Here is a 14,401-nt window from a genome sequence, read left to right as displayed (position 1 = left end):
AAAATTGCAAAAATGCATTTCTCCCGATTTCAAAAGGATATCAATTTTACCAACAACGAAAAAGGATATCAATTTTACCAACAACAAAAAAATGATATGATTTTGGGTAAAAATAGATAACTTTATGGGAGTCAATACTCTCGAATATTAATTAATTAACATGATAATATCATTTGAAAGAATTATAACTATTAATAAATAAATCAATGCTGATGATTTTGTCATACTCTACTATAATATTTTTGGCAATGAATGATTACAAGTACATCACATGACATGATTATGTTAAATAAGATATGAAATGATCTATTTCCTAACTTTATCTCCTCTAACAAAAAAAAAATATTAAATCCTTTTTTAAAATAAAAGCATTCTAAAAATACTTTTGGGCTGGGCCAAACATTAAATAATAGACAAAGCTACGTGTGTGTGTCAGTGTGTGTGCAGGTTTGGGCTGGGCCTAATGCACGAAGCCCAAGCCCATTGCAGGACACAGGGTTTGGTTTTGGAGGCATGCTATGTAAGAGTGATAGAGGTGAGTGAGAGTTTGAGAATCGAGAGAGTGAAAGAAGCATCGCATCATCAATGGCGGCGAGGAGGAGCGGTTTACCTCTGATCAAATACTTGAGAGTGCAGGTTGATGCTTTGCCACACAACTACCAAACTCCGTTGAGGCTCTTCCAGAACGTGTTGCTTCGCCGCTTCTCCACCGAAGAGGTTAGGGGTTGCTTTCTCGATAAGTCCGAGGTTACAGATCGCGTCGTCTCATGTGTCAAAAACTTCCAGAAAGTCGACCCTTCCAAGGTACACACACTCCTCTTTCCCTTTTCCATTTTCATTTCCATTTCCATTTCCATTTCCATTTCCATTTCCATTTTCTTTCTAGGTTTTTGAGAATGTGTGACTATTGAGTTTGTGTTTAGACATTTATGATTCACAAATTTCTTTATCCTATTCTCTATTGATTTTGTTTTCGATTTCTACTTACTGCTGAAGGTTGTGATTAAGCCCAATTTTCGATTAATTAAGTTTATTAGAGCTCTAACAGGCACAAGTATGATGGTTAATTAATGGAAAAAACATCTATAAAAGTATATAATCCGTTAATTTCCGTCCATTAACGGTTATAATCTATTCAGTCAAACTTAATGGGCCAAATTTATTATTAATTAATTAATAATTTTGACTCAATAGATTATAACCGTTAATGGACGGTAACGGAAATCAGCGGTTACAGTCTAAAAAGGTTTTATCCTACAGATGTTATTCCCTTAATTAATATATGAAAATCATTTTTAAACCCTAAGCCCTAAATCTAAATTCTAATATTTATGCATGACTTGTTTTGTTCTCTACTCATTTTCTAATGCTCAGCCGATACCATGCTTTGAGCTATACTTGTTGTTCCCCTCTCTGTTTGGTTAGTGAGCTACTCATTTTCTATCTCATTGCTCTTAGATGCAGAGGTATGGACCAAAGCTCTATGCAGAATATCTTTGCCTGTGAGAGGGGATGGTGAGAGGGCACTGTAGCTTTAGATTTCTGCAAAGTCATAACTCATGAAATGTAGGATGTAAGATGCCCTTTTCAATAGCTGAAGAGAGATATTTATAGGTGGGAAAATATTCCCTAATCATGAGAGAGCGCCATAACCGTTTTGCCTAGTGATCCTACTACAAGGGAATCGCACCTCCCAGACGTGTATGAGGTGAGCTTGTGCTGGGAGTGTGTCATTCTCTGCTGCCAGGATCTAAAAATTCCCACTTTGGGGAGGCAGGAATGACCCCTTAATTGGGGCCTCTAAGGGCTGGCTCGTGAGACAGGGCTGGTGAGGCCAGTCTAAAACAGTTAGATATAGGAGAGTAACTGACAAGAACGTTGTTTGGGGCCTTTGTTCCGGTTATTGTCATCCTATTAGGATGTGAATTAAAAAACATCAGTATTCGCCAGGAAAATCAGCAAGCACTTGTACTTCTCTGTACACTTGAAGAGGATACATTCTGCCCATCACCGTCGCAATTATTTTCTGTATTGTTGTGATTTAAACTTGTGTTCTTACGTTAACATGGTGCCAATACTTCGTTTCATTTTCAGGTAACCCCAAATGCTCATTTCAAGGATGACCTTGGATTGGATAGTTTAGATTCAGTGGAGATCGTGATGGCTCTTGAGGAAGAGTTTGGGTTTGAGATTCCTGATAATGAAGCAGACAAGATCGAATCCATTAAACTTGCCGTCGACTTCATTGCATCTCATCCTCAGGCAAAGTAGGAGAGAATCAATGAGGCCCGGTGTATAATTTTTTATTTTGTTTCTCATCAAGTAGGGTAGAACCATCAAAACTTTTGAGACATTTTTCCCCCTCCTTGTTTGCTTCTAAAATGCAAGTTTATGTTCTCTTCCCTCTAAATCCCAGAAGAGTGTTAGCTGGGGATGTGCCAACTTGAATGCTACTGTACTTATGGTAGGATTGCCATCTCGAGACTTTAACATTTAATCTTTCCCCAGTATTCATGTCAATAAAAATCGTGTGTTAAATTTCTGATTATAAAATCTTGAGGTCTTGAGTTGTACTGTGTATCTGATGCAGTATGCTATTCTCTTTTGCTTGTTTTGTTATGCGATGGATATAACGTATCTGTAATAGTTTCACTTATTTTAATCTCCATGTTTGATAATTGATGTTGTATTTTTTTTTGTTGGTTCTTGTTATGGGAAAGGCATTGAATTGTTGCCCGTTTAAGAAAAGATATGCTCTTTTCTAGGAATGTATGTATACTACTGCATGAATAAACATCCATTTGATATTAGAGCCCTAACCTCTAGGTGATTTGTCGGGGCATGCAGCATGGATTTGTGGCTGAATAAAAGTTTCACCAAGCCCCAAGGGTTTCAATTTCAAAATGGGGTTGCAGCTCTCATTCTACGTTTCTTTTTTCTTGAATCTTCGGAAATCAGACATTTTTGGTAGGGAAGGAAGACTGAACTGGATCCTTAGGTGTTCACTTGTTCAAAACTCAGGTGGAAACGTTGCCTGTTATAACTAGTATCTACTATATTTGGGCAAAACAAGTTCGTTCCAATCATCTTGACTCGAACGTTCCATAGCTCAAATTAGAGAACAAATTCCAAACTCCATCAGTTTCCTCATGGGCTTTACCTAAAAAGCTCTGGCCTACACTATTTTATTGTTATTATTTTTGACAAATCACATATATTCTACACCGGAGACAATTTTGTATGAGCAAGGAACATTTATATATATCATGGTGGGGTTAATTTTTTTCAAAATGAATTTTTTGTATTCAAAGGACTTGAATCTAGAATCTATTTAAGCGAAATCAAGTATGTATTATTTGAAACTCCCGGTTGTTTGGTGTCTAAACTGGAATTAGAAATTTGATTGAATCTAATAATATCTGAGAGTCTACATTGGAAATAGAAATTTAATTGAATCAAATTCTAGCAAATTGAATAGTTAAATTCTTGGCATATATACCTTTATGTGTTACAATTCCAAGGAGTCCAGGAATACAAAATTAATTTTATTGTTAACCATCTAGATTGATTGTGTATTCGAGCAGTCATTGTTACCGGGCACTTCAGCAATTATCACCGCTAGATACCGTTGTTGATGGTGCTGGCTATGTTGTATTTTTTATCTTTTAATCAGTATTACCATTGGTATCAGTTGATCATTGTCTTCCTTTGCATCCTTCGATCATCAGCTATGCGTCATCAAATTCCTCAGCATCCATCGACACTGAAGATGGATTCTTACAACCATTAATGTCGTTGTAATATGAAAACAGAAGCTCTATTAAAATTTTATTAAATATTTTAAACTCTTATTAAATTTTTTATGACTGAAAGGTCAAAAATTCAAATTCAAAAAATATATAAGGGGAAGCTGTGTAAAGAATTGCCCTCAAGTGGTTTTTTAATTTTAAACCCTTCTTATTGAATTTAAATTTAATTTTTTTTATGTATTCTTGATAAAAAAAAAAAAATTGATAGTTAATGGTAAATATTTAGTAATGATTAGTGGTGGGGTAAGTTAAGTGGAGAATTGAAGGCACTAAACGAAAGTGGACTTTTGAGTCGTCTTGGCCACGTTGACTGTCGGAGTAATTGACAATTCAAACGCGTTCCTTGAGCCTTCCCAGAAGGAGTATGGAAGGAACTAAAACTAAGGAATACGGAAAGACATTTGAACCCTATCTTAAAAATTAGTAAATTTTTAATACTCGCGTTACATGTTCCTTTATACTTGCATTCAGGTGATATTAAAAATAACCATGTGGGTGGAATAAATGGAGTTAGGTTAATTATTATTTCTAGATTTAGTGGGTGGAGGGGCGGACCTGTATTGGTGTAAGTGTGAGTAAGTGCACACGCAAATTTTTGGGGGAAAAAAAAGAGAAAGTATATTTTGTGTCCTTAATAAAAATTAAAATTATAGGGCTCAATTTAATCTCTTAGAAAAAAAAATCAACTCTCGGTCCCTCTAAATTCCAAAATAGATCCGATGAGTCGAAATTATGGTTCCTCTAAAATTCAAAGAAAACTTACATTGGTCCCTAAAAAAGAGTAACATGGGTCTATTTAGAAATTCAGAGGGATATCACGAGTCAATTTTTTTTTAAGGGATTAAATTGGATCATGTGATTTTTGTTAAGGACTTAAAAGGTACTTTATTTTTTGTAGTAAGTTTCAGTTTTCTTTTTTTTTTTGTTTATATTCTTTTTGTTTTTTAATACATATAAAACTGTCTTTAAAAAAAAAAATCGAGACATTGCCATCGAACCCTTATTCTTAAATGTGCAGATGTAAATAAAATTGTTTGGATCCGTCATTAAGTGAGTGCAACACTAAAAACAAATGATAATAGCTGGGTTGACGTATAAGAGCTGAGCAAGTAAATTTAAGAGTATCTATTCGATTTTTTTTAGTATTATATTTGAAACGGATTATCTCTTATAAAAGATACCTATGATTTATTTAAAAAACAAAACAAAATAATAAAAAATTATCGAAGCCATTATAATTGATTTAGTGGTAAATGATTTGAGTAATTTGGATCAGATTATTTTTAATGTGATCATTGTATGAAAAGAAAAAATTATAGGTTAAGTCAAAATTGCATTTTCTTTCTTGCCTTCCTGTTTGGTTTAATGACTTTTGGAAGGTCTCGTAGACTTTGACTTCCTGTTACTTTCATTTAAGAAAAAAAGAAAAAAAAACTCAAAAAAGAAAATAAAAAAATGACACAGAAATGCAAGAAAGAAATGGTACCATTGGCCATTGCTACGTCAAAATTGGCCCTCTATTGGACAATTGCAACACTGATTATCATGCTTTTCAAGTCTTCAACGACCAACATGATTTTCATTTTCTAAGTAAAGAACACGCAGAAAGAAAAACAAACAATCTTTTATCTCAGTGGCATACAAGTAATTAAGAGGGCATGAGAGGGGCAAAGAAGTAGGTAGCTCCTCTATAAGTAAGCTATGGAATTTGTCAGTGACAGAGAACAATTATTGGAAAAGGCTTTAACTGAGATGAAGAAGTTTGTGTTTTTTTGTTTGCTGCTAATACAAGTTTCGGTTTCTGAAATCATTTTTGAAGAACGCTTCGATGGTATTTTATTCTCTGCTCTTTGAAGCTTATTTCTTTAGTTTCAACTTTCATGTTCCAACTGTTACCACCACGTGTGAATTGTTTGTTCAGTTTGGTTAGTTAGTTGGTGATTCGTTATTTTTTATTTTTTGGTAAATTGGTTATTAAATATACGAATGATTATTTCTTTATTAGTATATAAGCCACGTATGTATGTATGGCTATTGTGTAATCATTTTTTTGTCGTTAAGTTAATTTCGGTTTGTGTAATCATTTTTAGCATTTTGTTTATAAAATCTTGAAAATAGAAAACAAAATGAAAGCAGGGTGACATATTTGTAATTATTAGTGAAAAGCTATCAACTGATAATGAGAATAAAAATAAAAATAAAAAAGTGTGGTGTGGAATTCAGCTTATAGTTTGTTTAGTGTTTATGGTTTTTCATTGATGATATGATATGGTATCTGATGTGTTGTTGGTTTTGGTTAAGATGGATGGCAAAGTCGCTGGGTTAAATCAGACTGGAAAAAGAGCGAAGGAAAAGCAGGTTCATTCAAGCACACGGCAGGAAAATGGGCTGGAGATCCGGATGACAAAGGTACTTAGAACCAATTCAACTCAAAAACTTAAGCTTAGAAATGAGAAATACTATTATAACCCTTAAATAAATTATAATTACAAAAATACCTTGATTTCCGTCCCAAAACGACGATGTTATTTTGGGTTTAATATAGATAACTTATCTACATTGACAACGAACTCTTAAATAAATGTATTCTTTCTCTTTGCTCAACAAATGAGGCTGGACTAGTATAGGAAAGACATCTAAATACAAAACATTCATGAGCTAATCATTCAGTAAGTGAATCTGTTAGTGTAACAACATTTTGGTTAGTTTGAATTTTCTTTAATATAAATATTAGGGACTTCTGTGTAAATTTCATAATAAAGGAGAGGTTTGTGTAGTAAATGCAAAATACAGAGAAAGGGAGAGTAATTTACTCCAATAAATAACTCAATTAGGGAATAAACTTTACATTTGTAGTTGCCTCTCCCTTTCTTAATATGTACAAAATGGTAGTAATAGGAATTTGGTTGTATTGGTTAATTTAGTTATTTTGTGGGATCTTGTAGGTATTCAAACATCTAGTGATGCCAAACACTTTGCCATTTCTGCAAAGATACCAGAATTCAGCAACAAGAACAGAACATTGGTCGTCCAGTATTCTATAAAATTTGAGCAAGATATTGAGTGTGGTGGAGGTTACATGAAGCTCCTATCTGGATTTGTTAATCAGAAGAAGTTTGGTGGGGATACTCCTTATAGGTATGCTGCATATTCCATGTTCTTCACTTTGTCTTTGCTTCTTGAATTATATATCAAGTGAACAAATAGTTAATCTGCAGCCTAAAAAAGCTAACTTTTAAAAAAAAATATCAATCAATTTTACATTTTTTTTTTTATTAATGAAATTTAGCAGCTTTAGTAAACTAATGAGAGAAACAAAGTAGAACAAAAAGGTGGTTGGAAATAAGATGATGACATTTACTTCTCTGTTTGTAAGATGCAAATACTGTTTCAAATATTGCAATGTCCTCAACATTCCATCTTAAGCTGCATTTTGGATAACAGTAGCCCCTAGCTCATTGTACATTCACATAAGCTATCAATATAAAACCTACTTGTCTTCTAATTGACCTTATTACATTAAATAGTCACCATCTCTATTCCATACTTGTTTTCTAATATGTCAATAATCTAAACCTACAAGCTTAGTTCTTTCATTTTAAGACAGGACTTTGCAACAGAATTTTGTCTCTTTACAAAATATATGGAAGGGCATTCTTTGCTGATAATGTTGGTACAAGATCTAATTTGCTGGAAAATAGGAAATTGAGGCAAAATGACTTGTAAATTCATATTGAATATTACTTGTTTTCTAAAGCTCTTCTAAGTCATGCCAATGATTTTGTGACGTGTCGCTATTCCTACCTTTCTGGTTAGTAGTTGTACTATGGTAATGACGTACCAAAGTCTTACGTGAAGCACACTAGGAGACATAGAACAGATTGAGAATTAAACTAGTTTCAGCACCATGTTAATACGTATTACAAGGTTTGCAGATAAAAAAGATATTCATCTTCTTCCAGAGAGATTAGAAAACAGCATCTTTCAATGGGTGAAATATAGAGATTCATTATGTCCTAGAAAATTATTTTCAAAGTAACTTCAAGTAGAAGTTCCTCTTTGTTGATCTTCAAATTTATATTCCATATACATGTTATTTTTCTTTTTATTATCTTGTTTCACCCTGATCATTGCATGGTATTTTGCTTTACCTTGCATAATACTCTGTGCACTACCGGTGTTGTATCTTCATTGTATTTTATTTTTACTTTTTTATCCATATTTTCCATAAAAAAGAATGTCATACTGACAAATTCTCTATAGTTTAATGTTTGGACCAGATTTATGTGGCACGGATACAAAGAAGCTCCATGTCATACTCTCCTACCAGGGTCAAAATTACCCTATAAAGAAGGACCTACAGTGTGAAACTGACAAGTTAACTCATTTCTACACATTCATTCTCAGGCCAGATGCCTCATACAGTCTCCTGGTTGATAATAGAGAGAGAGATTCAGGAAGCATGTATACAGATTGGGATATTCTTCCTCCACGAAAAATCAAAGATGTCAAGGCAAAAAAGGTTTCACTTTGAGCTGTTTTACTTAGTAGTCAACTTCAGATATTGTCCTTTAACATGACACGACATGATGCTTTTGGTGTTCTGAATATCTTACAACAACATTATAACTCAGTCAAGATTTCCTGTTTTACCATAAAGAGACTTACCCTATACCATCCAGATCCTATTGTTCAGATATCTTTTATCTTCTAGCAATAAGTTGTACTTTGAAATTAAAACATCTCCCAACTTGCAGCCTGCAGACTGGGATGAAAGAGAATACATTGATGACCCTAATGGTATCAAACCTGAGGTAATTAAAAGTTCTAACTTTTCCCTAATGATAACTGAAGAAAAAGGATGGTATTTTTATTCCATGAGTATATTGCAAACTCATTTATTTGTTTATTGTTATTGTAGGGATATGATTCAATCCCAGCAGAAATTCCTGATCCAAATGCCAAAGAGGTTATTTTCCAGAAATTCCCCATTTCTTCTTAGTTCCTTTCCTCTCTGGTGTAACGCATTATTTTGGTTTTTTGATGTGATAACTTCTAAATAAAGAGATAAGTGAGGGAAAAAAAATGTTCTTATGCATCTTCTATCCTCTTAATTAGCCTGATAACTGGGATGAAGAGGAAGATGGTATATGGAAACCACCAAAGGTGCCAAATCCAGCATACAAAGGACCATGGAAACGAAAGGTTTGTTGATCAAGTAACCAAGATGGCTTCAAGCATTAGTTTTTCATTATTCTCTTTCAGTTTTCTTTCATCAGTCATTATCTCTTACTTGCAACCTCTATGTTAACAGAAAATCAAGAACCCTAACTACAAAGGGAAATGGAAAACTCCATGGATAGATAATCCAGGTATGTTCAAATGCATATACTAGGTTCTTTGTGATAATTTAGTATATATTACAAACTTTGCCACATGCTATGAAATGCTTAAATTATTTTATTTTTTTTCCTGTATCAGAGTTTGAAGATGACCCTGATCTTTATGTGCTTAAGCCTATCAAGTATGTGGGTATCGAAGTTTGGCAGGTATGATGAATGCAACGGTGATAGCTTGTTATATTATACTGTAGACCTCTCTGTCTATACTAAGTCCAAAGCTATTAGGCTAAAATGGGTGGCTGCTGTTAATTTAATCAAGCCAAATATTGTGATTCAGGTTAAAGGAGGCTCAGTTTATGACAATGTTTTGATTTGTGATGATCCTGATTATGCAAAACAAGTTGTTGATGAAGTGTTTGCCAACAGGGAGGTGAGTTTTTCTCTTTGATTTAGCTCAATTACCGACTTGTAGGTGGCACTTGGGTTACATATTAAAAAACAACTAATATTTTTCTATATATAAGTGTATTGACTTTTTCATTGGTTTTATAAAAAATAATTTTAAATATTTAAAAATATGTACAATATCTAATGTTAACTTCTGTATTGCCCTGTGGATTAATTTTTTAAAAGATTTAATTTAGTCTATACTTTTAAGTTGTGTTCATTTTAATCTTATATAGAAGTTTTTCACTTAAGTCTCTCTAATGAACCATATGCATTCAGTGGAAAAAAATCTCTAAAAGTGAGAAAGCCTTTAAAGTGCACAAGTGAAGGGTGCATCAACAGTTGATTTAAATTAAAGTGAAAGTGCCTCATGAACATAACCGATACACTCACACTTGTGCACTTCAGAGGCTTTCCCACTTTAGAGAAATCTTATCCAATTTAAATGTAGTTCATATAATCAACTGTCATCCAAATTAGGCTATTAATGGAGTCACTTGCAGTTGATTAGAGCGAAAATGTGTAAGATGATGTCATGTACGAAGTAAACATTAGCTAAACAAGCACCTATGAGCCTTATTTGGATGGCAATTGACATTAGGGGATACCTTGATCGCAAATGGTAAATTAAGGGACTTAATTGAAAAAATTCTAACACCAGCTCAACTTAAAAATGAATGGTATAGAAACTTAGTTAAGCCTTTTTGAAGTTATACTTGATTTGCCTCGAAAAAATTCAATTTAGTGGGAAAAAAAACAAGTGTATACAATTCTCCTTAATATGTCTTCTCTTAAGGTACATGTTAAAATGACCCTTATTTTTTTTTGGCGTCTCAGCTTGAAAAGGAGGCTTTGGAGGAAGCAGAGAAAGTGAAAAAAGCCAAAGAGGAGGAGGTACATGGACATAAAACTTTTTAAGTTCCAATGTGTGAGTCACCTAGGTTTCTTTCCAGGATCTAAAACTCTTATTTATGCAGGAGGCTCAAAGAGCAAGAGAAGAAGGTGAAAGGAGGAGAAGAGAGAGAGGTCATGATCGACGACACCGGGACAGATATAGAAAGGTTTGTATCATACCAGAATATGTTCAATATTTATTCTTTTCTTTCTTAATGAATCTTGTATCCCTTTTAAGGATAAGATAAATGGCCTAGATTGGAATATAACTCCAGTTTCAAAGTAGTATTCTAGCATTGTTTTCTAAGTATTGCTTTGAAATATCCTTTATGGTAAAATGTGTGTGGAAGGTAAACCAACTTGCCTAATAATGTTATGGGAAATATTTCACTTTGAGTTAGGCCTTATGTTCCGGAAGAATTCATTAAGTTCTCAACATTAGCTATACTACTTCAGTTAGATGTCAATAAATGTATTTGACAAAGAACAAAAGAAATAGACTGAATTGGTTTATATGTTTCTGTCTGATGATGACTATGACAGCAAAATTTTCTTATACCGAGTTATTTTTGTATGCAGCGTCGCCGTGATTACATGGATGATTATCATGTAAGTGACAATTTTTTCCATAAGTTAATATTTCTAATGCTACTTAGATTCATAGAGATTGAGGTGGCATTTTAATGATCAATCTCCAAAAATTTTCACTATTGGTTGAAACATAGCTTTTTATGTCATAACATTAATTTAAGTAATGAGTTTGATGTTTGTCATGTCATAGGAGATAAAATTTATTTTTTCTACACATATAAAAGTGTGTGGGACACACGTAAGGTCATGTAAAGAGAAGAGAGTAAAAAAAAAAAAATTAGGTCCCACACACTTCTATAGGTGTGTAAGAGATAATTTTATCTCCTACAACATGAGAGACATTAAAACATTACACCGTTAATTTAAAAAGATAAAGAGGAGCAAGAAGCTACAAATGAGTGTGATTGATATGCAATCTTTGACATCTTTAATTTCATTGTTGAACTCAAAAAATGACTTTCTTTGACTATGCAGGATGAGCTCTGATGGAATGAAACGTCCTTCTTTACTATCTGGTTGACAGGAATTTCTGGATTGTTATGAATTTTAATTACGTTGACATTAGTGTTGTATTCCATCTCGTGTTAATTTGTAGGGGAAACTTTTTCAATAATAAATATCTTTTTTGTCGGTTTTTTTTGTTCCCCCTCTTGTGGTTGTCATGCATTTTTTATGATATGGATTGGGAAAGCCTAAACCCAAATTGCCATTGAATTTTTGAGGAACGTTGGTGCAATCTTCGCATAAATTCTTATTAAATATCTATGAATATTGTGATTGATCGATTGACACAAAATTAAGTAATTCGTAGTATAAACTCCAGAGCTCATGTATTAATTCAAATTTAGTAAATATGCTTTAACACAGCAACATCCTTAACACACTCTCTATGCTTTGCTTTTGATATGGGAGATATAAACAAAGTCCATGTAATTTTTAAGTAACCTCAAGAGACTAACTGGTTATGTTCAAAGAGAGAGAGAGAGTGAAGAAAAGAAAAGAAAAACTGAATTGCTGCACTCAATCAAACACCAAAAATGGGAAGAATAATACCAAAGTTGGAATCCAAATATCCAATCCGATGAAACTAACGAAAAAGTTTTATCAGGCTATACACAAAATCCATTTATACAAGATATATGATCAATACAAGGGATAGAAAAGGGAGAAACGAAATCGAAAAAAACTACGACATACTTGGTGGACATGATATGATAAGATAAGAATTTATAGGATAAGAGGCTTGCATAAAAATAGGAAAATATACGGGCATGATAAGTTGATATCTTATCTTGTATTTGATATGCATTAAATAAGTAGACTGACAGGATAACGTTATTCTATTGAGTGCTTGAGATGAACTATCTGATTTAACCGAATTTCATTTATTACTTATTATACATTAGCTCCTATATTAAATTATTAAAAAATTAAAAATTACAATTTTAAATAAAAATATTAAAATACATATAAAACTTATCAAAATTTTCAAAAGAAAAATATGTCCTTACAAAATAATTTTTAAAAAATCATGTTTTAAAATGATCGTCAATATTTTTGGCAATGGTTAGTGACAATGATTAGCGTGGTGGTGACAGGTAAGAGTGATCGGTAAAAGTTGTGATGACTGATGGTGGTGGTTGTGAGGCTAGTGCGGTGATTGGTGGTGACAGTGTAGGTGCCGACAATGGCAACTAATGGTGGCGGTAATGGTGGGTATCGGGCTTCTGGTGGTTGGGGTGGCGGTGGCTTGAGGTGGTGGTGGTGGCGCCTGCAATAACCAATAGCAATTGTGGTGGCTAACTGATAGCGATAGTGATGGTGATGGCAGGGGTTTGAGGTGGTAGTGGCCAATGGCGATGACGATGATTATGGCGGTGGTGACGTCGGCAATGACATATGATAATTATGGGGGTTGATCAATGGCGGTGGTAGTGGCTAGTGGTGGCAGTGGTAGTTAGGGGTGGTGTTAACTAATAATGGTGGTGGCAGCGATGACCAGTGGCAATAGTGATGGCTGACTGATGGTTGGTGGTGACAATAGTGGGAGGTAGAGGTGGCTAATGGCAACAGTGTTAGTAGTTGGTCGGTGGCAGACCCTCACGTACTCAACAAAGTTCGTAATATATAAGTGTAAGGATACATTTGAGATGAGTGAGATATGACATTTGTTATCATATCCTGTCTATTTCTAATTTGAGTCCCCTTTAGGATAGTTTATTAGTTTATCTAAAATGAGCCAACAAAATAAATTTATCATATCTTATTCATTCACCAAACAATGTATAAGAGTAGTGTAACATCCTTCGATTATTAACCGAGGAATGTTACATACGTTTTTTGCACTATAATTATATACGTACATTATAGTTGGGTAAACTCATTTCTACAGTCGTTTTACGTACAACAATGACATGTGTATGGTTATGATTCCCTACATTTAATGCTTTCACGTATATATATGGCAAGTATTTGACTGCTGCACGTACAACAGCTGCAGAAATGTAAACCCCTTATAGTTTATCCTATCGTGTCATCTCTATCTTGACCACCAAAGGATAAGAATGGACAAGATAAAAGCAAATGATAAGAATATGAAAGGATATGAGCCTAATAAACTCTAGCATATCATATGTTTGATGTGCTCTAGATAAACAATGTGGTATGATAATATTATCCCCTCCCGCGTTTAAGGCGACCATATAGTGTTATGATATGATATAAATAAACAAAAATACCCGTTTTTAAAATTAATTTTTAAACTATTTTTTTTACTTATTTACACATTAGTTCTTATTTTAAATTATTAAAAAAATTAGAAGTCACAACTTTAAATAAAATATATTTAAATACATAAATAACTTATGAAAAAAATTAAAATAAAAAATTATATTCTCACCAAATAGCATAAGGTTATATTTGGGATAAGGAGAGTATGACATTTGTTATCTCATTCTGTTCATTCTTTAACCCGAGTCCACTTAGGATAGCTTATCGGTGCACAGGATAAAATGATCGAACATGATAAACTTATCATATACTATTGGCTCACCAAATAATTAATAGGAGTGAGATATGAAAGTTTATCATATCCTAAGATCTTATCTTATTATTTAAAATTATTATTTAAAGCCTTATTTCTCTATTTTCCTTCTCAACTTATCCATAGCTTTACGATAACATTTATTTCGATGATTCTTTTCTTCCTTTGCCTGAGGCAATCGAAATTTCCTTTGACTTTTCATCTTTCTTGGAAACTTTTTCTTATATGCTTTTATTAAATATCCATATTTGCTTAAGCTCTTCCCTTATTTCGGT

At 33.4% G+C, this 14,401-nt stretch overlaps 2 protein-coding genes across 2 annotated transcripts; both read left to right on the top strand.

Annotated features, from left to right (window-relative positions):
• The first annotated feature begins 545 nt into the window (after positions 1 to 545).
• Positions 546 to 2,593, top strand: LOC133296253 (acyl carrier protein 2, mitochondrial). Its single transcript, XM_061495200.1, has 2 exons — positions 546 to 804; positions 2,095 to 2,593. Exons 1-2 carry the CDS (start codon positions 586 to 588, stop codon positions 2,269 to 2,271), a joined length of 396 nt encoding a protein of 131 aa, XP_061351184.1. The 5' UTR covers positions 546 to 585; the 3' UTR covers positions 2,272 to 2,593.
• Positions 2,594 to 5,489: 2,896 nt separating this feature from the next.
• Positions 5,490 to 11,717, top strand: LOC133296248 (calreticulin-3-like). Its single transcript, XM_061495192.1, has 14 exons — positions 5,490 to 5,640; positions 6,111 to 6,218; positions 6,755 to 6,947; positions 8,073 to 8,331; positions 8,567 to 8,623; positions 8,731 to 8,778; positions 8,928 to 9,014; positions 9,124 to 9,181; positions 9,291 to 9,358; positions 9,489 to 9,581; positions 10,436 to 10,492; positions 10,576 to 10,659; positions 11,072 to 11,101; positions 11,558 to 11,717. The coding sequence occupies exons 1-14, from the start codon at positions 5,511 to 5,513 to the stop codon at positions 11,567 to 11,569; spliced, it is 1,284 nt and encodes a 427-aa protein (XP_061351176.1). The 5' UTR covers positions 5,490 to 5,510; the 3' UTR covers positions 11,570 to 11,717.
• Positions 11,718 to 14,401: the final 2,684 nt, after the last annotated feature.

Source organism: Gastrolobium bilobum, unplaced genomic scaffold (genome assembly GCF_033153095.1).
Source record: "Gastrolobium bilobum isolate Gb01-03AN ecotype WA unplaced genomic scaffold, APGP_CSIRO_Gbil_v1 utg6327, whole genome shotgun sequence".
NCBI lineage: Eukaryota > Viridiplantae > Streptophyta > Magnoliopsida > Fabales > Fabaceae > Gastrolobium > Gastrolobium bilobum.
Note: the sequence above shows the minus strand (reverse complement) of the source record. Positions and strands in the feature narration are given on the sequence as shown.